General features: G+C 36.3%; 1 protein-coding gene across 3 annotated transcripts in view; it reads left to right on the forward strand.

The window, feature by feature from the left end:
- Positions 1–25,898, forward strand: part of LOC145296921 (membrane progestin receptor beta-like) — a 175,332-nt gene that overhangs the window by 33,927 nt on the left and 115,507 nt on the right. Inside the window, exon 1 of one of the 3 annotated variants that reach the window (XM_080143112.1) lies at positions 16,780–17,286. The exons of 1 other annotated variant lie outside the window; for it this stretch is intronic. Coding sequence is in view for 1 of the 2 variants with exons in the window: in XM_080143111.1 (XP_079999237.1) it covers positions 25,806–25,838 (33 nt within the window). In the remaining variant the exon portion in view is untranslated. Of the gene's footprint in view, positions 1–16,779; positions 17,287–22,915; positions 25,839–25,898 lie in introns of those variants that run through there. One more of the 3 variants, XM_080143111.1, reaches the window with a different exon arrangement.

Raw genomic sequence — 25,898 nt, forward strand, 5'->3', positions numbered from 1 at the left:
TATAAATAGCGACAACATCTTACTTAATCTGGCAGAGCCGTGTTACGGAATGGTTTTGGCAAAGAGCTGAAAGTCAATTATTCTCGCTCAACACAAACAATAAACAGGGTCTAATTTTAGACCGATCTGAAACGTCAGGGTGGGTGGATGGAAGGTCATTCAGGCCGGCGTTGAATGTGGCAGGGCCGCCATTTCAGCGCTTAATTTGTAGACGTTCGCTATTTCGGTTTTTATTTTTGGGTTTTTGGAAAACTTTCGCTTTCATTTTATTTTTAATCATCAAACGAACGTTTATTGATATTCTAACAGTTTTACCTACTTACGAATATACTCATGGTAAAAATAGCGATTACTTAATTACAATTCCCTTTGGAATTCTTTTTGGTGTTTATCCAGATCTTTGGCGGAGGATTTTTATCCTCGTCCCCAAAATCAACATAGATGAGATCATTTCTGTAATGATCCAGTCCCTCTTGATTTTACGGTGGGAGTTTAATTCTGTGCAGTTCTAGGAGGTCCACCGTCCCAGGCCTTGCCTTCTCTCTTTGAGAAGGGGTTAGTTTATTGCTAATCGCCTGAGGCGCAATCACCGAGGAATGCCAACGAGGCTGCCCGGACATTTTTTTGCTGGTCAGAGTGCCCCTCCTCTGAGATCCTGACTTCTCAATCCCATGTTCCGACCTTGGTGTCTAAGTTCTTACAGTAGGAGAGAACTAAATATCTTCAGATTGGCACTTATGGCGGCATTTAAAATTAAAGAAAATATAGAAATGTCTGCATGTGATATACGTACCAGTCACGGGACGAAGATGAGAAATTCCAAAAATCACGTAATTTGATCAAGTTTTTTTTTCTTCCTTTTTTTTCTTTTTTTTTTTTTTTAATTCAAGAATATCAAATTTTACTCTTTCGACAAGAGTTAAAAAAATAAAATCAATAAAATTAGAAAAGGTAACGGAATTTCGGTGTCGTTATCTAAATCCGTTTTCTTTCGTAACAAAATGAAAGCGAAAAAAAAAAAGAAGAAAAAAATATAAAAAATATATAAAAAAAAAAAAAAAAAAAAAAACCATACAAAGCAAATTTTCCGACATGGGAGATTAAAGAAATGAACAAATAAAGAATAGACCCGAAATGTAATTAAAATGATCCAAATTTATTAAGTAAATAAAAGTTATGCGTTACTTTTGTTTTCCAAAGCTAGGGTTTAAAAAAAAAAGCCTTAGGGAACATAAAATCAAAACATTTAAAATACAAAAGGAATAATTTGCAAAGATTAAAAAAAGGGAACATAAAAAGGGGAGTCTTTAAGTGAGAGACTAAACGGAAATTTCTTAAATCGAATAGAACGATAAAGTTAAATTTATTGTCCAAACGACGGAGACAAAAGATACAGAAAATATTTGAGTGTCCCTTGTAAAAGAAAAATACAACAATAGGGGGGAAAAAAACAAAAACCAAAAAAAAAAAAACACACACAGTCTAACTTGTCAAGTAAGGCCTGAAAGAAAAAAGCCATGCAAAATGTGTCTTTTACAATGCTAATTCTTTCTTTCTTTTTTTCTTTTTTGTCCTTCTTTTAAGAGGCACTCTCAGTCTTCTGGAAGGCTGTGATAGTTTTTCTTTTTTTTTTCTTTTTTTTTTTTTTTAAATAAAAATGTCCTGAAGTGGAGAATTTCAGTTAAAATGTATCTTTTAATTCCTTTCTTAAAAGACTCCTGCGCTGTTTTTTCATCTGTTGCACAAACCGGCAAATTCCAATTCCTGTTTCTTACAGAAAAATATCTCAAACTCCTCTGTCAGTTTTTGGTCTACAGACATGAAACTTAATATATAGGGTATTCGAACCCATGCGAAACTTTATATTTGGGTTTTAGTCAGGGAAAATCAGTGCAAAAGTGTGAAAATTAAAACAATGAAATTTGCTAGGTGAAGGTCGAACGATGGCATTATGAATATGCATGCGTAACGTAATAGCTATTGGTTGAGGTTTTAATTTTAAGCCTTGCAGCAAACATGTCTTCAGAGGCATTAATGTCAAAGGAAAAAAGTAAATTGTAAGTTGAATGTTTTGATTTCGATTCTCGGTGATGGCGCACGAGTCATTTTTTTTTTTTTTTTTACTTTTTAAATCATTACTATATATTGGCTCCAATATAATATAATAATAAATACGAAATCTGCATTAATCAAAATATCATATTTAAGCATGTTTTACGACCGGGCAATGCTGGGCAGCCTCCTAATATATATATATATATATATATATATATATATATATATATATATAAAGGGTGTTGTTTTTTGAAGTGTCAAACTTTAAATCAAAGTGAATCAGAGAAAAAAAAGTTTTTATTATACAAATATGTGGTTTATTCTAAAGATTCATTTTTAACATTTATAATTTAAATAAAAATTTGCACAAATGGCCTCATGGCTCGCAGCATAATCTAGAGGTCTAATTTTCAAACTCTACGCATAGGCTGTATTTCGACAATAACATGTTGAATGTTGTCTTCCAAGTGGTCTATTGTGTCTGGTTTATCAGCTTAGGTATACGGCTTTACATATCCCTAAAGAAAATAGTCTAATGAGGTTAAATTGCATGAACGAGGAGGCTGGTTGACAGGTCCGCTTTGTGAAATTAGTTGTTCATCAAATCTTTCTCGCAGTAAATTGACCGTATGATTTGCTATTTGAAAATGCTGATCCAGTCTCAGTCTCTACATGATGAATTGCCAAACCAAGTTGAACTCAGAACAACCGATATGTGACAAATCTGCAATTAAAGAAAAAAGAGTTATCAGTTTAAATTTTGTTGGCTGTAAAAAAAAACAACACACTCTCTCTCTCTCTCTATATATATATATATATATATATATATATATATATATATATACAGAGCATCTCAATAAAATGGATACACTCTTTAAATGACCATAAAACCAACATTTGTTATAAGAAAGAAAAGTTTCATACATCAAAATACTGTGAACAAATATAGAAATCAGCTAATCATCGAAAGTGTTCAAATTATTGGCCATTGTGGTCCACAAACAGCTGACAATGCTCACTGATTGAATCGAAAGCGTTCCTTGGTATGTTGACACATCTTCTTTCAATGGTTGCTTTCAACTCATTCATTGTAGCTCGTTTTGTATTGTGTGAACTCTGTGTTTAACATGTTCCCACCCACCCACCACCAAAAAATAAAAAAATCCATCGGAGGGGGGGGGGGGCTCAAGTCCGGTGAGCCCAGATAGTACTCGATACTTCTTCTTTGTCCTAACTATCTGTTTCGCAAGTGACTATCAAGATATGCTCTTACGTCATGATGATAGTGGGAAATTGCTCCATCCTGCTGGAAGTGCCATTCTTTATTCCTAAACGTCTCTTGGGAACTTGGCATAGCGTATTCATGTAGAAAGTTGAGATAATTTAAAGAGTGTATACATTTTATTGGGACACCCTATATATATATATATATATATATATATATATATATATATATACTAGCATTTCAGCCCAGCGTTGCCCTGGTGTTTGGAGGTGTATGTTGAGCAAAAAAAAAAAAAAAGAAAAAAGAAGGCGGTCAATTTTTTTAATTTTGACCCCTTAAAATTTATTGTTTTGGGCTCTAATCAAGTTATTAAGTTAGATCCATGTCCAAGGAATCTATATCTAAAATTTCAAGTGTTTAGACCCCAAATTGTCGGAGGAGTTTGGTAGAGTTCTCAAAGGTCAAATCATTGAACTTTGACCCCTTCATCGCCCAATTTCTTGGCGAAAATCGATCACATCGATTTTCCCAAATCTCAGTACCCTGTATATCAAATTTCGAGTCTGTAGACTGAAAATTGAGAAAGTTATTGCGTAGGGAAATGTACACACACAGACAGACAGATACATAGACACGTTCACTTTTATAGATATACTAGCAGTTCAACTCGGCTTTGCTCGGGCCCTACGCACTGTTCATAACAAATCAAATTAAAAAGTTTGATCTATGCCCAAGTAACCTACATCTAAAATTTAAAGTGTTTAGACCCAAAATTGGCAGAGGAGTATGGTAGAGTTTCAAAGGTCAAATCGTTGAGCTTTAACCCCTTGACAGCTAAATTTCTGGCCGAAAACTAATTAAAAAGATTTTCCAAGATTTCACTACCCCTTATGTCAAATCTCGAGTCTGTAGACTGAAACTTGACAGGGAAATGTACACACACACACACACACACACACACACAGACAATTTCACTTTTATAGCATTTCAGCCCGGTGTAGCCCGGCTGTTTTGATGTGTATGTTGAGCAAAAAAAAAAAATGTAGTAGTAGAAAGGCAGGCTCAAACCCGTACTGCGAAGGGGGAAAAGAACGGGGAAAAACCTGACGTCTTTGCCGTTACAACCACCGCCAAACCTGAAGTGACTTATGTTTACATTAAGGCTAGACAATCGAAAGGAGAGGATATCTTTCAAACATATCGGCAAAAAAAGCGACCCCCCCCCCTGTAGAAAATTGCCTAGTTGAAGGTGAAGATGTTAATGTTTTTAGCCTATTTTTTGATATTTGTCGTCTGAAAGGTCGAACTTCAAAACGATACTGATCTTGGTAAAATTCGTCGCCTCTGTCAAAAGTTTTAAACAGACATGCAAACATACATACACACATACATACATTTATATATTGGTAACTAAAAATTTTTGACCCAACCCGATGAAAAAACTTGCCCTATCTCTGAATACCCTTTATGTAAAATTTCAAATGTTTAGACCAGAAATTGCCTGAGTAATTAAGTAGAGACCGGAGAGGTCAATTTTTTTAAAAACTTTGACCCCTATTATGACTGCTTAGAATTTATTGTTTTGGGCTCAAATCAAGTTATTAAGTTAGATCCATGTTCAAGGAACCTATATCTAAAATTTCAAGTGTTTAGACCCAAAATTGTCAGAGAAGTTTGGTAGAGTTCTCAAAGGTCAAATCGTTGAACTTTGACCCCTTAACAGCCAAATTTCTGGCCGAAAACCAATCACATCGATTTTCCCAAATCTCAGTACCTTGTATATCAAATTTGGAGTCTGTAGACTAAAAATTGACAGAGTTATTGCATAGGGAAATGTACACAGGCAGACAGACAGACAGACAGACAGACACGTTCACTTTTATAGATATATAGATAGACTAGCATTTCAGCCCGGTGTTGCTCGGGTGTTTGGAGGTGTATGTTAAGCAAAAAAAAAAAAAGAAAAAAAAAACGGTCAATTTTTTTTTACTTTGACCCTATTATGACCCCTTAAAATTTATTGTTTTGGGCTGAAATCAAGTTAATTCAGATCCATGTCTAAGGAGTGTTTAGACTCAAAATTGTTGGAGGAGTTTAGTAGACTTTTCAAAGGTCAAATCGTTGAACTTTGACCCCTTAACAGACAAATTTCTGGCCAAAAACGGATTACAAAGATTTTCCTAAATCTCAGTACCCTGTATACCAAATTTCGAGTCTGTAGACTGAAAATTGACAGAGTTATTGCGTGGGAAAATGTATACAGACACACACACACACACACGTTCACTTTTATATATAGAATATATATAGATATATATATCTCCTAGCAAGCATTTCCTGGTTATAAATACACTTAAATATAATATTTTATTGATTTATGATTTACATCTTCATAAAAATCAAATGATCAATCAATAAATTCAATAAGGAATTATCAAGAAAAATTCAAAATATGTCATAAAATTAATCTTTTAATTATCTAAAATACTTTCTTTTACAGTGCTATTCTCTCCACACAACAAAATATATCTTTATATATATATACTAGCAGGCCAGTTGTAAAATATGTTTAAATATAATTTTATTTATTTGCAGACTATTATCCTCATTTTTATAGCTGTTGTTTTTACGACGTTTCGGCTAACTATTCATCTGGTCCTCGTCAGGTTGTTAACATGGAAAAGATGAGGATTCTTTCACATAATAATTGGATTGAACAGTTGGTTGGTTGGTTGGTTAGTTGTTTTTGTTTTACGGCATATCAACACTTTTCGGGTTATTTAATGCCGAATCCTAAGATTTTGAAGAAAAATTTTTAATAGAATACATTTGTTGTTTTCATTCTCTATCTCACAGAAGAGATGTTGCGAGTTTGTCTCTGATGTATCGTTATTTTCATGGAAAGTGTTCGACTGAGCTTCAATCTATGGTCCCCCCTCGCAAAACTTTCACAAGAAACACTCATCTAACTGTAAACACTATCAATAATTCCCCCCACTCTTTATCTGTGCCTAAACCTAAACGTAGATTCCATGAACAAAGCTTTTTTATTAGAACTGCACGCCTGTGGAATTGTATTCCGTTTTCCTGCTTTCCGGCTGACTACAATATGGTTGTGTTCAAGTCTAACGTAAATAAGTTCTTGATGAGCCGTTCCATATAAGTTATCAAATTTACCAAATTTTCATTACTAATTATTATTATATTGTCCAATTTCTACTGTACACTCTTTAACCCTTATCCTTGAGTGGCCTCTTGGCCTTGATAATGTGTTGATACCTATGAAAAAAAAAAAAAAAAAAGAAAAAGTCCAATGTGAACAAGTTCTAATTGAATCGTCCCCCTAAGTAATCCAAGTTACAAAATTCCCACTGTTTACTATGCTAAAATCACAATGACTAATGTATACCTATTAACCCTTATCCTCGAGTGGCCTCTGGGCCTTGATAAGTGGTGACACCCATGTAAAAAAAAGTTGGTTTCTATTTAACCCATAGTTGGGACCACTCCGAGTCAGAGTGGACCTGGGAGCAATGGTAATTAAAGGGTTGCTCCACACTCCCCAAAGCCCGCAAGCTGGGGCCTCACCACTGGATATAGTTTAAGGTCATATCCAGGACCGATTGAACAGTTGGAGGCACATTCGCAGGTGCTGGATGCCAACAACGGTTACTTTAAAGAATAAATTTAAGTTACACATATTGTGAAACGTTTGTTTGTTTATTTTTTTTAAACGGACAGAATATTTGTGGTTTCTTGTATTTTTGATTATTTTTCTCTAAACACTATACATAGAATATATTTCCACCCAAGCAATATCAGATAAAATCAAATTAGTCTCTATAAAAAGTCTATCCTTGACATATAGAGATTCTGAAAGTACATTAAGGAAGAAAGATTGTCTATAGTTTTTTGTGACCAAGCAATATATATATATATATATATATATATATATATATATATATATTTTTTTTTTTTTTTTTTGAGGTGGGGGTGAGTTTATTCCTATTTTAGTTCTTTGGAGTTGATAACAAACGATGGCGAAGTTGTGTTAGTGTTTCTCCCCCAACGAAACGTTCGTTTATTCCCCTAGGCTGCAGCAGGCTTTCTTTCTTCTTTTTCTCTCTCTCAGTTCCATCTGATTGTAAACTTGCAAGGGAAGAACAAAGCAATGTCTAAAATAAAACAGACACAAAAATCCCAGAATTCAACATTAACTCTTGCCAACGTAAACAGCTGTCTATGCTCTCTCTCTCTCTCTCTCTCTCTCTCTCTCTCTCTCACTCCACTGTCTCAAGCTTTTCTTCTTCCTGCTAGTTCGTCTCTTTAAGCGACAACATGTCGCCTCATATGCAAATTACTGGCACCTGCGTTACTATTAAAAAAAAAAAAAAATCCATCTACAAAATTACGTTTATCTTTTTTCTTTTTTCCCCCTCCCTGATCCCGTTACCTGACATGCCAAACAGAGGTGTGGTCACTTGTGCGAATAATGCATTCTATTAAAAAGGATAGTTACATTAAGTATAGGCCCTGTCGGTGGGGCATTAGAATACGCCGACTGCCCTCCTGCAGAGGGTAAAAGTCCCTCAATGGGGGTCCTAGATATGACCTTAAACTATATCCAGTGGTGAGGCCCCAGCTTGTGGGTTTTGGGGAGTGTGGAGCCACCCTTTAATTACCCTTGCTCCCAGGTCCACTCTGATCCGGAGTGGTAGTACCTGTTAGGGTCACAACTATGGGTTAAATAGAAACCGACGTGAAAACAAATATATTCTATTAAAAATGTTTTCTTCAAAATCTTTGGATTCAGCATTAAATAACCCGAAAAGGGTTGATATGCCGTAAAACAAAAACAACCAACCAACCAACCATTAAGTATATTTCATTTCGATTGGATGTATAATAATATTGTAGGGTATGCGTTTGTGCCAAACATCCATAAAAAAAGTAATTACAACGTTTTATTCTGTCTCATGTTATTCATAACATATTTTACAAAAAAAAAAAAAAAAAAGAATAGAAATGGTAAAGTGATGTTCAGAGTTTGGGGCAGGACGTTACATAGATGTATCAAGACTTTATTCGATAAATTCATCATGAGTCGAATCTTCCGCTTGGCGTGGATTGCGAACCCACATGACTTACTTTTCGCCATTTTTTCCGATTCAGGGCAAGTTGGTTGATGGACGCCCAACTATTGAGAGATGTCCAATCTAAAACATTTTCTCTCCACTTTCTACTTGGCTTTCCTCTGCCTCGTTTACCTTCTAACATACCCTCAAAGCATAACTTTGACAGGTCAGTGGTTGATCGTTTGACATGACCAAAAAGTTCAAAGATTTTACTTTTGATGTTATCAAATAGAGGGAATAGGAAAGTAGTTTGACAGAGGGTGGATATTTTGGTTTTTGCAATCAGTCGATGTCCCATAATGAAACGCATTGTGTGTGCAGTCAGCACCAACCCTATGCAGGGTTTAACCGGCTTCCTTCGAAGGAGGAAGTTTCATGGGAGTATGAAATTCACAAGCGGTCCCGAGTCGCATATATATCCCCGTTAGGGGAGATGACGATGTTAGGTTTTTGCAACTTTTTGCAGGGAGGTGTCGACGTCCTCCTACATACAGCACCTGGACTTCCCAAATTGGTCACCCATTTTAGTAATGACCAGGCTCAACGTTGCTTAACTTAAGTTGAGTTAATGAAACGCATTACATGATTTTGAAACATCTCAATGTGATTGGCTAATTGTTTAGATCATGTGATGCATTGCAATCAAGGCCATATAAAAAATACTGGGAGGATATAAATTAAATAAACTTGTACTTTAACAATTAGCGGCACCCTTTTTTGATTTTAGAATGGGGCTATGTTTTTGGAAAGCCACCAAACCCAGCCCGATTCTCTGTTTCAATGTCGTCTGGTGATCATACGAGAAAGTTTTTTTTTTTCATGCCCTACATAAATGAATTAAGTGACCTGACATTTGACACACATGTTACATAAGGGTGTATATCCCAACCCCACTCTGTCTCTCTTTAAGTGTATGTAAAAAAATATGCGTATGTCCTATACGCACATCAACACTCATTCATACAGTCTTTAAATGTAACAGAATATAGTGGTGTGTATGGTCTTTAACAATGTATGTATAATGTGTACCACGCTTTGTTCTCATAGTCAATGTGGATGTATATATAGACACCAATATGTGTCTCTGAAATCTATATATCTATAAAAGAGAAATTGTCTGTGTGTACATTTCCCTACCAAATTACTCTGTCAATTTTCAGTCTACAAACTTGAGATTTGACATAAGGGGTAATGAGATTTGGAAAAATCATTTTAATCGGTTTTCGGTCAGGAATTTGGCTGTTAAGGAGTCAAAGTTCAATGATTTGACCTTTGAAAACTCTACCAAACTCCTCCGCCAATTTACTAAACATATTAAATTTATATTTAAGTTAAACTTCTTTTATTTTTTTAAACTCGTTTTCATCCCAAACATGGTATATTGCCACTTGGAATGTAAGGGGCTACTATTTGGGATTGTGCCTAGAAGGGGACTGTGGGGAGTTGAGCAGTGAGATGTTTGTTCACATTATATTTAAACTTCTGCAGGTTATTATAGTCAGGGAAACAGGAAGGGAATTCTAAAGTCTAGCATAGCGAGAGAAGAAACTATTACAGTAAAAGACTTTCTGACATCTAGGCATCTCAACAGTGAAAGGGTGGAATTTTGCTGCTTGTCGGGTCAGTCAGGAGTATGTACTTCGAGAGAGCACAAGTGCTATGAGTTCATCAGACCACATTTCATTAAAGTACTTGTTATACACTGTGGTGATGAGACAGGGGTTGGAGCTTGGTCGATAGTGTAGGACCTATTAGATTTGGGATCCTTTTTTCGGGCCATGCATAAGGTCGAGAGACTAGTGGTAGGTGCACCAACAATACTCCATGCATGGGCGAATTGTAGGCTTGTAAAGATATAGGATGTTCGATGGTGTTAGTAATTTTCTAGCATGGTAGAGGGAGCCCACCTTCTTTGTGGAAGCCTTGGCAATAGTTTCCATGTATTTGTTCCAAGATTCTCAAGTTTGAGAAGAAGGTCAGAGATTACTTCGACTGAAACGTTGTCGCAAAAAACACACAATATAAGAACAGTAGTCTGAAGAATTCAAATAATATGAATAATCAATAATTTTACAACCATTTGATGTGGTTTTTATACTTAAACTAACCTATTAAGTACTTAGCTTAATACTTAATTTAATTAGAATTAGCAAAGTATCAAAAGCTGAAAAAGTTCTTATGTTATACTAGATATAATAGGTTTATTAAAGATTTCATTATGGAATTTTTTTTTTTTTTTTACATAGGCATCACCACTTATCAAGGCCAAGAGGCCAATCGAGGATAAGGGTTAAAGAGTAGTAATCGTTAGTAATGGAAATTCAGTAAATTTGTTAACAAGTGGGACGGCTCATCAATAACTTGTTTACGTTAGACTTGAAGACAACCATATTGTAGTCAGCTGGAAAGCAGAAGACAATTTCACAGGCGTGCAGTTCTAAGAAAAGTTTTGTTCATGGAATGTACGTTTAGGTTTAGGCACAGATAACGAGTTGGGGGAATTATTGATAGTGTTTTCAGCTAGATGAGTGTTTCTTGTGAAAGTTTGGCGAGGGGGGGTGACCATAAACTGAAGCTCAGTCGAACACTTTCCATGAAAATAACGATACAGCAGAGACAAACTCGCAACATCTCTTCTGTGAGAAAGAGGTTGCAGGGAAGAGAATATCTCCTACGAGACTACGAAGTCTATTTTGAACTCTATCAAGGCAGGACAAGTCTTTTCTAGCAGCTCCTGCCCAGATGTGGCAACAGTACTCCATCCTTGGACGTACTTGGCTCTCATATAGATAGAGGATTGCATCAGCAGTGAGATATCTACTGGATCGATAGAAAGATTCCACCATTTTTCCAGTGGCCCTGGCAACAATTTTGATGTACGTATTCCATTTAAGATCAGGAGTAATTGTCAAGCCCAGAAGCTTGTCCAAACTTGAGGCCTCCTGAAGACGAGAGCCATTCATTTCAATTGATGCCTGATGTGGATCAGAGCGTTGATGATGTAAAGAGAGAAGCTTGGTTTTAGATGCATTAAAAGAAACCAGCCACTCCTTTCCCCATTGTACCATGTGCTCAAGATCAGAGGAGAGAGAATCAGAGAGAACTTGGTCGTTTACTGTCTTAGATGTGCTCCCATAAATGGTAGTGTCATCAGCATAAATCCTTGGAAGTACCTGGCTCTTATATAGATAGAGAATTGCATCAGCAGTGAGATATCTGTTATGTTATGATAAATTCTATTGGTTATTAGTATTTTTTATCTACGACCAGCCTGAGTGCCCGAGTGTTTGGAGGTGTGTGTTGAGCAACCACAAAAAAAAGTGGTAATAGGCATGCAGGCTCGAACCTGTACCGTGAAGGAGAAAAAGAATGTGGAAAAAAAAGTGACGTCTTTGCTATTGCGCCCATCGCCAAACCGAAAGTGACCTAGGTTTAAATTAAGGCTAGACAATCAAAAAGATGGGGTTGACTTTCGAAAATATTATTAAATATTGGCAGCATTAAACTTTACCGTCCATTTTAACCCCATGTTAAATGAGACATGTTAAATACATGTGGTGGTCAATATGAGTAAAAGAAGGAAAGTCCACACGTGGAGAAGAAGATTAACACCAGAAAGAGAGAAACATGACTCCTTAAGGGGAGAGTTCTCAAACCAAAGGGGCATAACTCAGGATGCTAAGGTTTACTCTCTTAACGCCCCTGCTTAAACTTTACATCCTGATAATTTAAATTTTACACAGTCCATGCAGGTCCTCGTCAGGGGTTTTGTGAAGCAGTCTGCTATATTTTTGTCGGTAGGTACATAATTCAGTTCAATTGTACCATTGTTTATTTTGTCCTGTATGTAGTGATATTTTATGTCTGTGTGTTTTACCCACTGATTAGTGAGTGAGTTTTTTGCAATGCAGATTGCGCTCTGGGTGTCAGAATATATTGTTGCTTCCGTTCTTTTGTATTGTTCATATCGTTTATTAATTGCAGTAGATATTATGCTTCCTGTATGGCTGGTGTTATTGCCGTATATTCAGCCTCACATGAAGATATAGCTACACTAGGCTGCTTTTTACTTTTCCAGGCAATAACAGGTCCTTCTTCATTTAGGGAAAAACAATATCCCGACATACTTTTTCTGTCTTTAGAGCTTCTCCAATCAGCATCGGTAAATCCTGTTAACTTCAGGTCGCCTTCACATTTCCTGAAAAAAAAAAAAAAAAATTTAAAGTCCCTTTCAGATACCTGAATGCATGCTTCACTGCATTCCAGTGTTCAATTGTGGGGGTTTGGTTGTACTGTGATAATTTATTTACGACCCATGAAATATCAGGTCTGGTGCAAGTAGATAAGTAAACCAGGCTTCCTATAGCCTCTCTGTTCCTTATGGAATCAAAGGACTTTGCTTCTTTAGAGAAAGTTAATTTCTGTTCACAGAGTGTTAGTCTGGGTTTGCAGTCTAGCATATTAAAATTTTCTAATACTTTCTCAGTATATGTCCGTTGATTCATTTCTATTTCATTTGGTTTGACTGTGAAGTCCACACCAAGAAATCTTGAGATTTGACCTAAATCCTCAAACTTTTGTTGGAGTAGGGTTTTGACTTCCGTTACTGTGTCTAAGTTATTTGCGGCAATCAAGATATCATCAACCCATGCAAGAATAATAATTCTTTTATTTTTATCAACTTTTTCAAACATGCATGGCTCGATAGTGCTTTTATTAAATTTTTCTTGTAGAAGTTCTTTACTCAGTAGATCGTTCCAATTTTTATCGATCTGTTTTAGGCCATAGAGTGATTTGTTTAATTTCCAAACAAGCCCATCATTGCCTGGAGCAATGTATCCTTCAGGTTGTTGGGTGAAAATATCACAGTCTATTTTGGCATTTAAGTATGCTGATTTGACATCCATTTGGTAAATTATCAAATCATACTGCACAGCAAATTGCATTAGAATTCGGATAGTGGTCATTTTTGTGGTGGGTGCATATGTTTCATGGTAGTCTGATTTATCTGACTGTACCCCTTGGCAACATATCTAGCTTTGTATTCTTCGTTATTTTTGTCATCTTTTTTTATATTATACACCCATTTTCCACCAACTAAATTTTTGTTTTCAGGGAGGGTTGTTTTCCTTTAAGGAATTCATCTCCTTCTCCATTGCCAATTTCCGTTTGTCAGCCTCCGGTGAATTTATGGCTTCATGATATGATCCAGGGATAGTTTTATTTTCACAAGAATTTATACATTCTTCATCTTCATCACTTAGGTTATTGCTAGTGACGTAATCTTTTAAATAAGTGGGCGGTTTTCTCCGTCTCAGTGGGTAACTTGGGTTTCTGTTTTCGGAATTCATTTGTTCTGTTACGTGTTTGTTCGCTAGCTTGACTGTTGCTATTTTCTATATCTCCCTTGTAGGGATCAGGTAGAAGTTCGTTTGTTCTATTCTCATCGACTATGTGTTCACTGAAATGGTTAGAATTTATTGATGGAATTAAAGTTGGATTAATAATATGGGCAGTAACTCCACAATCGACTAATAGTTCAAAGTTATCAGAAATAATGTGAGGGTTTATTCCTACCTTGTAGTATGAATGGCTGTTTCCTTCAGTTTGTCTTTTTCTGCAGAATTTTATACCATGAGTTCTTACTTTGCAAAATGTACGCCACTTGTTTTTGTTACAGTTTTTTGCGAAGTGGCCATATTTGTTGCACCGAAAACACGTGGGAGGTTCTTTTTTATTTGATGTCTTCATGATGGCGTCTTCCATTTTGGGTTTCGTGTTTTCCTCATATGATCGTAGTGATGCCTTGAATTCCATCAAATTTTGTGGTGTATCTCTTTGGGTAACTATGGCTTTTAGTGTGTTGAAGGTAGACGGCAACCCCTTGAGTAACATAGCTGTCGCCAATGCGTCTGAAATTGTCTCTCCACCATTTCGTAAAGCAGCAATAGCTTTTTCAGCACGTATAACATAGCCGGTAACATCTTCGCCCTCGTGTTTTTGGAGGGTAAACAGTTCGGTATACAAGGCAATGATTTTTGGTTTGTCTTGGGACAAATAATGTTCTCTTAAAATTTTAAAAGCTTTCCTTCCACCATCTTTCGCGTCTCGCATGATTAATGCCAAACTTCTATCATCTAGAACTTTGATAAGTTCCGCGAATATATCCTCGTTTCTCTGTGGGTCAATTTCACCATCTTCCTTTTTTAACTCGGCTTTTAATTTTAGCCTGTGAAGGTGTCCCATAAATTTAATTTCGAACATCTCATAATTATTTTCATCGCCATGAAACATTAGTCGGCTGGGGCCATAACCTGTTAAATGAGACATGTTAAATGTATGTGGCGGTCGATATCAGTAAAAGAAGGAAGGCCCACACGCAGAGACGGGTTATCAACGTCTTTATTTTAAGAAGGTTAACACTGGAAAAGAAAGAAACATGACTCCTTAAGTGGAGAGTTCTCAAACCAAAGGGGCATAACTCAGGATGCTAAGGTTTACTCTCTTAACACCCCATTTTACTACAGACTGTAGGTCTTCCTCTAGGGTTTCTGCCATTGCCTTGGATATGTGTTCATTTGTTTTTCCCTTCGAGCCTGTTATAGAGCGTAGTGTCGTCAGCAAATATACTCATCTCGGAGACTATTTTATCAGGGAGGTCATTATTCTTTGACCAAAAGTATAGGTTATTTACGAACTGTGTTCCCAGAAGATATTCAAGTCTGGAAATTTGTGTACATAAGTAGAACAGCTACTGATTTTAATGCTAGATACAGAAATCATAAATTACCTTTCAATAATGTGAATAAGAAATGGGACACCTCATTGTCCAAATATGGTCTCTAAAGGAAAGCAATAAAGTAGCTGTACCGAAATGTATCTTAAAGAAAGCTTCAACACTCATGCTATTTAATTCCATTGGTTTTCTTTGTTGAACAATTAGCTTTCATTATGTACCCTGATAGATATAAGCTATTGAATCGAAAAATGAAATAGGTATTAGTTGAAAAGAAAAGAATCGTTGGAAATTCAATGTCGCCTCCACTTTTTTGAATTTCCAATGACTTTTTTTTCCGTTTCCGAAATGGAACAAGGTCATACATTTCATTACATCCAAAATATATTTTCAAATATTTGTACAGGCGTTTTGTTTTCTTAATTTCATTCATCCAGAGGAAGTCTCGCAATAAAGACGAAACGTTGATGAACACATAATTTGGTTCCTTTTTTTTTTTATTTCTCTCTCTCTCTCTCTCTCTCTCTCTCTCTTATGATGAAAGAAATAATCTAAATATATATGAGAGGGGGGGGGGCTTTCGCATGTAAACTTCAGAAGCGTTCTCATTGAGCTTGATTAATCGTGCCAATCGAAATCATAATTGAATATATACTTACACACACACACACACACACACACACATATATACACACACACACGCACGCGCGTGCGCTTGATCAGTAGTATTAGGAAGAATGAAAAGAAAGTGTCTGTAATAAACATTTTCGAAGTTGGGTAGGGTTGTACACGTGCGGCCAGTCACCTTTGCGTCTTGTAGGACAAAAGAGAAAGAGAAACTAACTTTCACATCTATGAATCAATGGTGGCAGGAGGGCAAGAGGGGGAAATGTTTATTCTTTTCTCGGCGTCCGGAATAAAGTGAGTGAATTCTCTTTTTTTTTTTTTTTTTTTTTTTTTTGCCGCCGCTGACGCTAGATTTATTCAAGCGTCCGTTAAAATAAAGACCGTAATTCATTATATAAGAGACTCTCTCTCTCTCTCTCTCTCTCTCTCTCTCTCTCTCTCTCTCTCTCTCTCTCTCTCTCTCTCTCTCTCTGAGAAATGCAGAGATAAACAGTAGGGAGGGGTGTGTGTGTGTGTGTGTGTGTGTGTGAGAGAGAGAAAGAGAGAGAGAGAGAGTAGGTTTATTACAATGTATTCCGATTTTGTGAAATCTTTTGTGATGGGTAAATAATTAAAGGAGAGAGAGAACAGCAGGGAGCGGAGGAGAGAGAAACAGGGGAAAGAAAAAAGATGGGTCGGGAAGGAATGAGAGAGAGAGAGAGAGAGAATATTATGACATCCTAATGTATTTTGATTTTGTGAAATACTTTGACTTTGTAATCATTGTAAAAAAAACCTGATTATCAACCAATATCAATATAAAGAAATAAATTTAATAATATATGCAATAAATACTGACCCAACAGGTCACGGATGCTGTAGTTTAATAGTAAACCACATCTCGTCAATCGTTGAATATTATTGTACCTATTTACTATCCCCCCCCCCCCACGGGACAGAGTTAGACACCTGGGTCGTTTTTTAACGTGGAGAAAAGGTACAAAAATAAAAAAATTGTCTCGGTCGTGGAAGGACTGATCCTCCACCGAAAGGGAACAAGAAATTGAAGTGAAGCATCTGAAGAACAGATACTACACTTTGATCTTGACCAAATTGTAACTCAAGCACATATTTGTTTATTTCTAACGGCAAGAGTAAAAAAAAATGTTATTATGAATGAATGAAAAAAGTTGAAGAAGGTCGAAAGAAAGTCGAAATTATCACGTAACATTACATGAATGAAAAGAACAGAGAATAATTATGAATGAACGAAGAAAAAAAGAAAAAAAAGCTAAGCCGTGAAATGTATTTTGTTGGAGGTGTGCGCGTGTGTACTACAGACTTAAATACAATTGTTGCTCTCAAAAGAACAACAAAAAGAAGACGCTTATCCCGGAACGGGACATTAACGATATTATGTGATCATGTCCAACAACTAAGGACGCGTAATTTACATTGAGTACGGCGAAAAACTAAATAGCACAACAGTCTTACCGTAACGGTTACTGCTACATTTTTCTTTTTAACAAGTAAGTAATGAGTGTGTGTGTATATATATATATATATTATTCATACATATATAGTGTTTACTGTTTGTGTGTTTTATCTGTTTTGTTTGTTGATTTTCAGGCGTTCAGCGTAGACGACCTCTATAACAAAAGTGCAGTACCTGTGGCTATATTTGGATGCGTTTCTTTCAGCGTCTGAGAAAGGTCGATAGGTATTAGTGGTGAAAGAGGTGTTTTTTGTTTTTTTTTTTTTGTTTTTTTTAACTCTGAAATGTCCCTTTCCCCTTTTTGACTGGGTGGAGTAAATTTTTCGCTTATTATAAAACCAACCTTGTGTCTAGCTTTTTACTCGTTGAGAGGCAAGTAAATAGCCCTCACTCTCTCCACACACACACACACACACACACACACACACACACACACACACATTAAATCAGACCTGCTGCGGCGCGCCCTACTCGAACGGGATCAATAAATGAATGCCCACATCGACCCTTGACACCGGTAAAAGATACAGACAATTCTCTGTTAGTCACACTAGCAGTTTATATTAACATAGTTCATGCTCGAGATTTTGTGGTCAAGACCAGCAATAATAATAATAATAATAATCATAATAATAATCATAATAATCATAATCATAATAATAATCATAATAATAATCATAATAATAAGCGCAGGGCAGACAAACTGCTGCAAAGGCAAGACATGAAATACTACATGGAACCAAGAATACTGAAGCCGCATATCTATAAGTTCTCTACCCCCCCCATCCTCCGATTACCCCCCCCCCAAAGGAGTGAGACCAAATAACCAAGTAGAGTCAAGGAGGAAGGAAAGACCCAGGAACTGACCAGGCCTCCACCGGATAAGTGCGAAGAGAACTGGGATCTTTGGGAGGCTTATTGCCATTCAAATTCCAGCGAAGACCAATAGCCGCTGCTAACGAGAAATCAATGGTAAGCGGCTGTTGGGATAATGCAAATTTATTTGCAAATGTTATTGAAAGAGGTGGAGAGTACTGAAAATCTGGGGAGACTTGTCACTCAGCTTAACAGGAACACCACAGGTTGTTTTCAAGGAGAGATCTTTGATAACCTGTGTGAAAGCTACTTGTGAGCCAATAATAATAATAATAATAAGAAGAAGAATAACAATAATAATAATAACAATAATAATATTAATAATAACAATAATAATATTAATAATAATAACAATAATAATATTAATAATAATAACAACAATAATAATATCAATAATAACAATAATAATAATATTAATAACAATAATAATATTAATAATAATCATAATAATAATAACAACAATAATAATAATAATATTAATAATAATAACAACAATAATAACAATAATAATAATAATAATATTAATAATAATAACAACAATAATAATAATATTAATAATAATAATTAATAATAATAATAATAATAATAATAATAATAATTCATCATTTTAATACTCGTTTTACATAGTACATGTGGTGTACGGCTTTTAGAAATGGACTATTAAACTAAGCTGTCTCTGGCCAGGTCTTTCTTTATTCTTCTTTCAAATGCTTTGTGTTCTTTTGCTCTGCTACCTCACTTGTTCTACATCGACCAACTCAAGAACTTAACTTTCATCCATTCTTTCAACGTGGCCATACCATCAAAGTTTCCTGTGCTGTACACATCTCCATATACTATACAGATTTAATTAATGATAATAATCACACACACACACACACATAAAAATGTGTGTGTGTGTGTGTAAGAACTCGTTTCTTATTGTTAAGCACTTAAAAGTTGAAATAAAAGTCGATCACTTAAGCTCGCACCGCAAATCATGATGTTATAATCATTAGATCATTCAGGACGGATGTTTCGACATTTAATAATAAATGTTTAAATTTCAATATAATTTCTCATGGTTAACCCTAACCCGACGGATGTTGCAACATTTAAAAATAAATGTTTAAATTTCAATGTTATTTCTCGTGGGTGAGATTGGCCGTGAGTTTAGTTCCTTGCTAATGGAGTCAAAAACATATATACATTATCAAACATATATGATAATGTATATATGTGTTTGTGGGAGTTTCCATTCAGTTTCGAAAGACAAAGACAAATGGATACACCCTGGAATTGTGAGACAAAGGTTGCGTAATCCCAACCACACCTCTCCTGAATCGGCACTGTAGTTCCCCTCACCTCCCTTGCCTCAATCAAAGACCAATGAAGCTGTTTTGGTCGTTCATATTTCCGGAACGTTAGCAAGATAAGCAGAAATGAAAACTTGATGAGAAAACAGAGTTAAAAAAGAAGGAAAAAAAAAAGAATAATAGGTTCCACACTGTCAACCAAACTCCAACTTCTGTCCCATCGATGAAATGTTGTATCCCTGTGCCTATTTTGCAGGTATTTTAATAGAATGTGCTCCAATGAACTCCACGTGCTTGTACTCCCCCCCGACTAACAAGTCAAGCAGCAAAATCTCACCTCTACACTATAGATATCCCTAGATGCTGGGAAACTTTCTGTTCGTATATAGTTTCTTCCTTATAACTGTTTGATTTTGGTATTTCCTCCTGGGTCCCTGCTTCCCTGACTGTATTAACATGCAGAAGTCCAAATGTAATGTGGACAAACATCTCGCTGCTCAACTCCCTACATAGCATCCTTGCAAAGTTGGTCCAAGTGGCACTCTGCATTGTGAAAAAGCAGTAAAAAAAAAAAAAAAAAAAGACACAGCATTAATAATATACAGTAGAACCCCGGGATAGGGCATTAATCCATTCCGGGGTTGGGATTGTAAGGTGAAGTTGCCGTATGGTGGGGCCTAAGCAAAATTTTATACAGTGCATATTAAAAATTAGTAACTAAATACAGTACAGTATATAATACACATGTATATAATGAAATACCATTATAAATAACACCGTAAGTCGGGGCAAATATCGCAACCAGGGGCTGGAAAAACATTGTATTCCATATTGTAACCTGGAAAAAACGTATCCCGGGACCACCATATTCCGGGGTGCTACTATATATTAAAAAAAAAGACACATAACATTAATATTCTAATATATAAAAGGCAAAATGGGCACACATGTTTGTATATGTCCTCAAAAGGCTTTTTGGCTGGGGGGTTCTTGTCGGTTAGATTGCGGGAAAAATTTTCTTATACTTCCTACATCGTAATATCTCAGATTCACAAACGGACATCGTCTCTATCTTTCTTTTGATCGAGTTTAAAAAAATTCTCTCGTTTCGAGTATTTGTTTGACTATTTCATATAAAGTGAAACTGTTCGAACGCAAACGACAGCCTGCGGTGCCCGTGCTTGCACTGCGCCAAAATGAGATTAATTCTCGGTCTATGGAAGGGAAAACTTTTTATACTAAGAAAAATTTCATTTTTAACCAAATTTTGTCACATTTTGTTTTCGTGGGAAAACAAATATATACCGACAGAAAGCGACAAGCTTATCTGGCCCTCAGCCAGTTTTAAAAGCAACGTTCATTTCTTAATTTAATTCCCAACTCATTGAATTCAATATCCCCTTTGGCCTAATGGTTAGCAAGGAAGACTAATTATCCTACGTTTTCAAGTTCGATCCCACCTCTCTCTCTTTATTTTTTCATTTCAATTCACTATTTTCTTTGGCCTAATGTTTAGTGTAGAAAACTAATTACCCACCTTTCTCTCTATCTTTTTTATTTTATTTCAACCACGTGGAAGCCATTCTTAACATCGCTTCATCCTTGTGCCAATATCCTCCACTTGGGCAACGCCGGGTACCCCCGCTAGTATATTGGAACTATAGTACAAGAAATGTATTGCAACGAATGCGTTTGTGGCTTAATTAAAAGATCAACATGTCTGATACTGCTCTTGTGCATCATGAAGTATGACACCATTTGTGAAAAGTGAATCAGATGGTTCTGTAAATTTGTTCATTAAGTATGATCTTCATCAAAAAGCCCTCTCTTCGTCATTGGATTGGAATGTAGTATCTGTTTTGTTTCATCGGCGGAGGTTGACAATCCTGCCACTTTTCAAAAATCGCTAAAAAAAACATGGCGGACGACCTACATGCATGACACTGAAAGTAATTAACGTCCCGTCTGACACGTGACCGGAAGTTAGGGGCATATGTGTATTTGTGATATATGAATGATATATATATATATATATATATATATATATATATATATATATATATATAGAAAAATAATTTTTTTTTTCAAAAAAACAAACAAAAAAACAAATTATTTTTCATTAAATTGTTATGTGAAAGAATCAAAACAAATACACATATGCTCCTAACTTCCGGTCACATGTCAGAGGGAGCGTTGATTACTTTCAGTGTCATGCGTGTGGGTCGTCCGCCATGTTTTTTAGCGATTTTTTTGAAAAGTGGCAGGATTATCAACCTCCGCCGTTTCATCTTATGAGGCCATCCTAACAAGCATTACCTTCTCCATTGAGAGGGTGATTATTGCCGATCGCCTAAGGAGCCCCTACCTGGAAATACCACCGGGGCCAATCATAACTAATTTTGTAACCACCCAGAGTGCTCTTTTTGGTGGTACTTTGTTTTAAAAATAAACTGCTTTTAAGAGGAGATGGGGCGGGTGATTAATTTCGCCAGCTTGACATAATAGTTAAAAAAAAAGTTTACTAAACTACTTATTTTTAACATAATGTGAACGATTTGTGCATGTGTAGTCTTGAAACAGTTGACAAACAGATAAAAATCTGATACCCCCCCCATATACCAATTTTTCAATTTTGACTCCTTAGCAGACCATTTTACACAAAGAAAACCGATCAAAAAGTTTTCCACGTATCTTCCACATACCCTATACCAAATTTCAAGTCTGTAAATCAAAAATTTATTGAGTATATAGGTTGAGAAGTGTCCTTACACACACACACACACACACACACACACACACACATTCTTTGTCTTATATATAGATAGACAGGGTGTACCTACCCAGCATTACCGGGAATGTTTTTATTTACTAGTTGTTTTGCTTTTAATTTTTTCAACTATATATTTTTTTCATTTCAATCAAAATGAAGTGACTCTGCATGAACAAATACAGAGTTATGCTCCCTTTTTCAAGATGGCAGCCATTTTAATATAATTACAACCTGGACAAAGTATTTTTTGGAAGGAATTAATTTAAATTGCATTATTTCTTCCTAAACAACATTTCTGTTTCTTTCTTTCTTTTTTTTTTTTTTGTATCCTATTTTCACCCCAAACAAGACACAGTGCCACTTTAGTGTAAGGGGCTACCTGCACTTTGGTGTAGGGGGGCTACTATCGGGGACATAAGTTGCAAGGATACTATGTAGAGAGTTGAGCAGCAAGATGTCTGTTCACATTACACTTGAACTTCTGCATGTCAGTACAGTTGGGAAAACAGGAACTCGGAAGGGAGTTCCGATTCTAGCAGTTCTGGGAAAGAAACTATTAAAGTAGAAGGCCTTCTTACATCTAGGGATCTGTACTGTGTATTGGTGGGGTTTTGCTGATAGGTTTGTTGGGGGGGGGGTGTAATTACGTCGAGGGGGTGAAAGGGCTTGTAGTTCGTCAGAGCATCCACCATTAAAATATTTGTATAACAGGAAGAGAGATTGAAGCATTTCGTCGGTGGGACAGAGGTTGAAGCTTGGATGGCAGTTCAGGACCTATTAGGTTGGCGACTCTCTTTTGAACCTTATCCTGGAGCGAGAGATTTCATTTCCTTTCACTCAAACTCAATATGTGTGTGTGTGTGTGTGTGTGTGTGTGTGTGTCTATATATATATAGATGACTGTATATGTGTCTGTAATTTAATAAGCTCCATCCTTTCTTCTTTACAATCTCTCTCTCCCCACAGACGTGATGTTGCTAGTTTCGGTCTCTTCTACAAATACTATTCTGGAATGTATTCCTCAGAATAATCTGATCTATTCCTTGCTTCCTTTGTTCCAGCTCGTTTGACTTGTTGGTCTGGTAGTCTTCACCAATTCGCCGTTTAAATACCTCATTGCAATAAAGCTTCCAATTTCAAGTAACTTTTTGTCCAAGAACTGCACATTTGTGAAACTGGCTTCCTGTCTCTTTTCCAAATTAATGCCAATTAGCATCTCTTGTCTTTAGGATAACCATGTTTGATTCTTGTTAGTTTCTTACGTCAAGTGGTTTCATGCTTTTTGTCTCGAGCCATTTCCATTAAAAAAAAAAAACAATTACATATTTGTGAAGAATTCATTTAAAACGTAGTATTTATTCTGTCCTCTGTCTGGATAGTAATCCTTCTAGATTGAGGCAATTTTATTTTGTTTCTTTTGGGGGGGGGGGGCTCCCATTAATAGGATAACGTTTTCCACATTAAAAACCGACCTTATGTCTAACTTTGCGTTTGTGAGGGGTGGGGGGGGGGCAAGTAATTAGGAACAATATAATCTGTAAGATCCCCCCCCACCCCCGGAGACGGATATCACACACACACACACACACACACACACACACACACACACACACAATAAAATCCTTCTACATTGAGGCAATTTTATTTTATTTCTTGGAGTGCCCCAGTGCCCCACATTAATATAATCTGTAAGATGCCTCCCCCTACCTCAGAGACGAATAGAACACGCGCACACACACACACACACACACACACACACACAAAAAAAAAAAAAGATCCCAAAAGAAAACAAAAAACATATCTTTGGACTACATACGATTAAAAAAAAAAAAACTCATACACCCAAATGTGTTTTGTCACTCCCTTCTGGCACCTCCCAAATTAGGGAAAGGAGTCATGATGAAGGGGTTTTTATGACCCTGACTGTCAAACGCGTTGGTCCCTCCCTCCCGTTCTGTTAAAATGACCTAGTGTCACATGTTACTTGTGCACGGGAAGTGGAGGGGAGGGGGGGGGCTTAAACAGAAACTCGCACGTGTTTGGAGAAAGACGAGAAAGCAAGGGAGATGAAAAGAGAGAAAGTGTGTGAAAGAGGAATCGGTCAGATAAGAGAAAATGGGAAGAGAAAGAAATACGTGCAAAGAGAAAAAGAAAGGGGGGGGAGAGAAAAACAAAAGAAAAAGACATAAAAAAGAGAGCAAGAAAGAAAACAGAAAGAGGGAGAGGGAGAGAGAGAATAAGAAAGTAATAAAAAGAATCCTTTTTATGCAAAGATTAACAATCTTGACCCCCCCCCCGCCCCCGCACGCAACTCTTCGGCCTCCTAACAAACTGACCCGAAAGAAAACAAGTATTTAAAAAAAAAAAATGCGGCGACTTAACAAACACCTGCTTGTTCTGTTTTCTTATATAAAAAGGCAGAAAAAGAAACGCCTCGCGCGGACAATCCATCAAAAACCGCCGCACGCGTTGTTATGTAATCCATGAATTAATTCGCCGCAAGATCAAACAATTAAAAACCTCAAGTTAGTACGGTTTACTCGCTTTTCGTTTGCAGCAACTATGTTAAATCTTTTATCTTTTATATGTACATACTAGCAGGGGTACCCGGCGTTGCCCGGATGTGGAGAGGTTTTATGGTAGCAAGCCATAAAAAAAAAAAAAAAAAAATAGCAGTGAGTGCAAAAAAATAAAAAAACGAAAAAAATATACCCAATTAACTAACCCTTAAAAATATGAAAATAGCAGCGAGCGCAAAAAAAAAAAAAAAAAAAAAAAATAGCCGCTGTAGCCAGGCTCGAACCTGTAACGCTAAGAGGAAAAAAGTGAACAAAAAGTGAACGGTTTAGTCGCTGTGCCCACCGCGACATACGACGTCGCCACTGTTCAAAGTAAGTTTAGTCATTGCAAGGCGTATGATGACTAGTGCTATGACAACAGCCCTAATGATGACTTTGCAAAAATGTTGACGAAAAAAACTGACCCCGCCTTGTAAAAAACTGCCCAATTGACGTTCAAAGAATTAATGCTTTTGCCAATTTTTGGATATTTGTTGTCCGTGAGTCCAATCTTTCTGATGATACCGATTTTGTTAGTGTTCGTTGTGTGTGTCGGAAAGTTTTGGCACACACACACACACACACACACACACACACACACACACACACACACACACACACACACACACACACGCACACACATTTAAATCCCACCCCTACATTGTAGAGATCCTTAGATGCCGGAAAGCCTCCTACTCGAATAGTTTCTTCCCTCAAGTTTCTAGATTTTGGAATTCCCTCCTAGGCCCCTGCTTTCCTGACTGTACTAACATGCAGAAGTTCAAGTGTAATGTGAACATCAATTTCGTACATAGAAATCCAAACCAACCAACCAATAAAAAAAAAACAAAAAAAAAACAGCTATGACCTTGTTACCTCTCAACTTTCATTACAGCCAGTGGGTGTATTTAGTTTTACTAAAAAGAGAGGAAGAGAAATTCGGTTGTTTTCAATTTATTACACATTTCTTTGTATATATACAGTTCAGTTTTATAGGCCATCAGTTGATCTATAAATAATCTTCAATTTCAAACCTACACATTGGGTTCTTCGCATGCAGGTGGACACTTTCAATAAGGACCAATTTGTAAGTTATATGTACACGTAGATTATTATTATTATTATTATTATTATTATTATTATTATT

This window comes from Euprymna scolopes, chromosome 17 (genome assembly GCF_053919585.1).
Source record: "Euprymna scolopes isolate OS-2025 chromosome 17, ASM5391958v1, whole genome shotgun sequence".
Lineage (NCBI taxonomy): Eukaryota > Metazoa > Mollusca > Cephalopoda > Sepiida > Sepiolidae > Euprymna > Euprymna scolopes.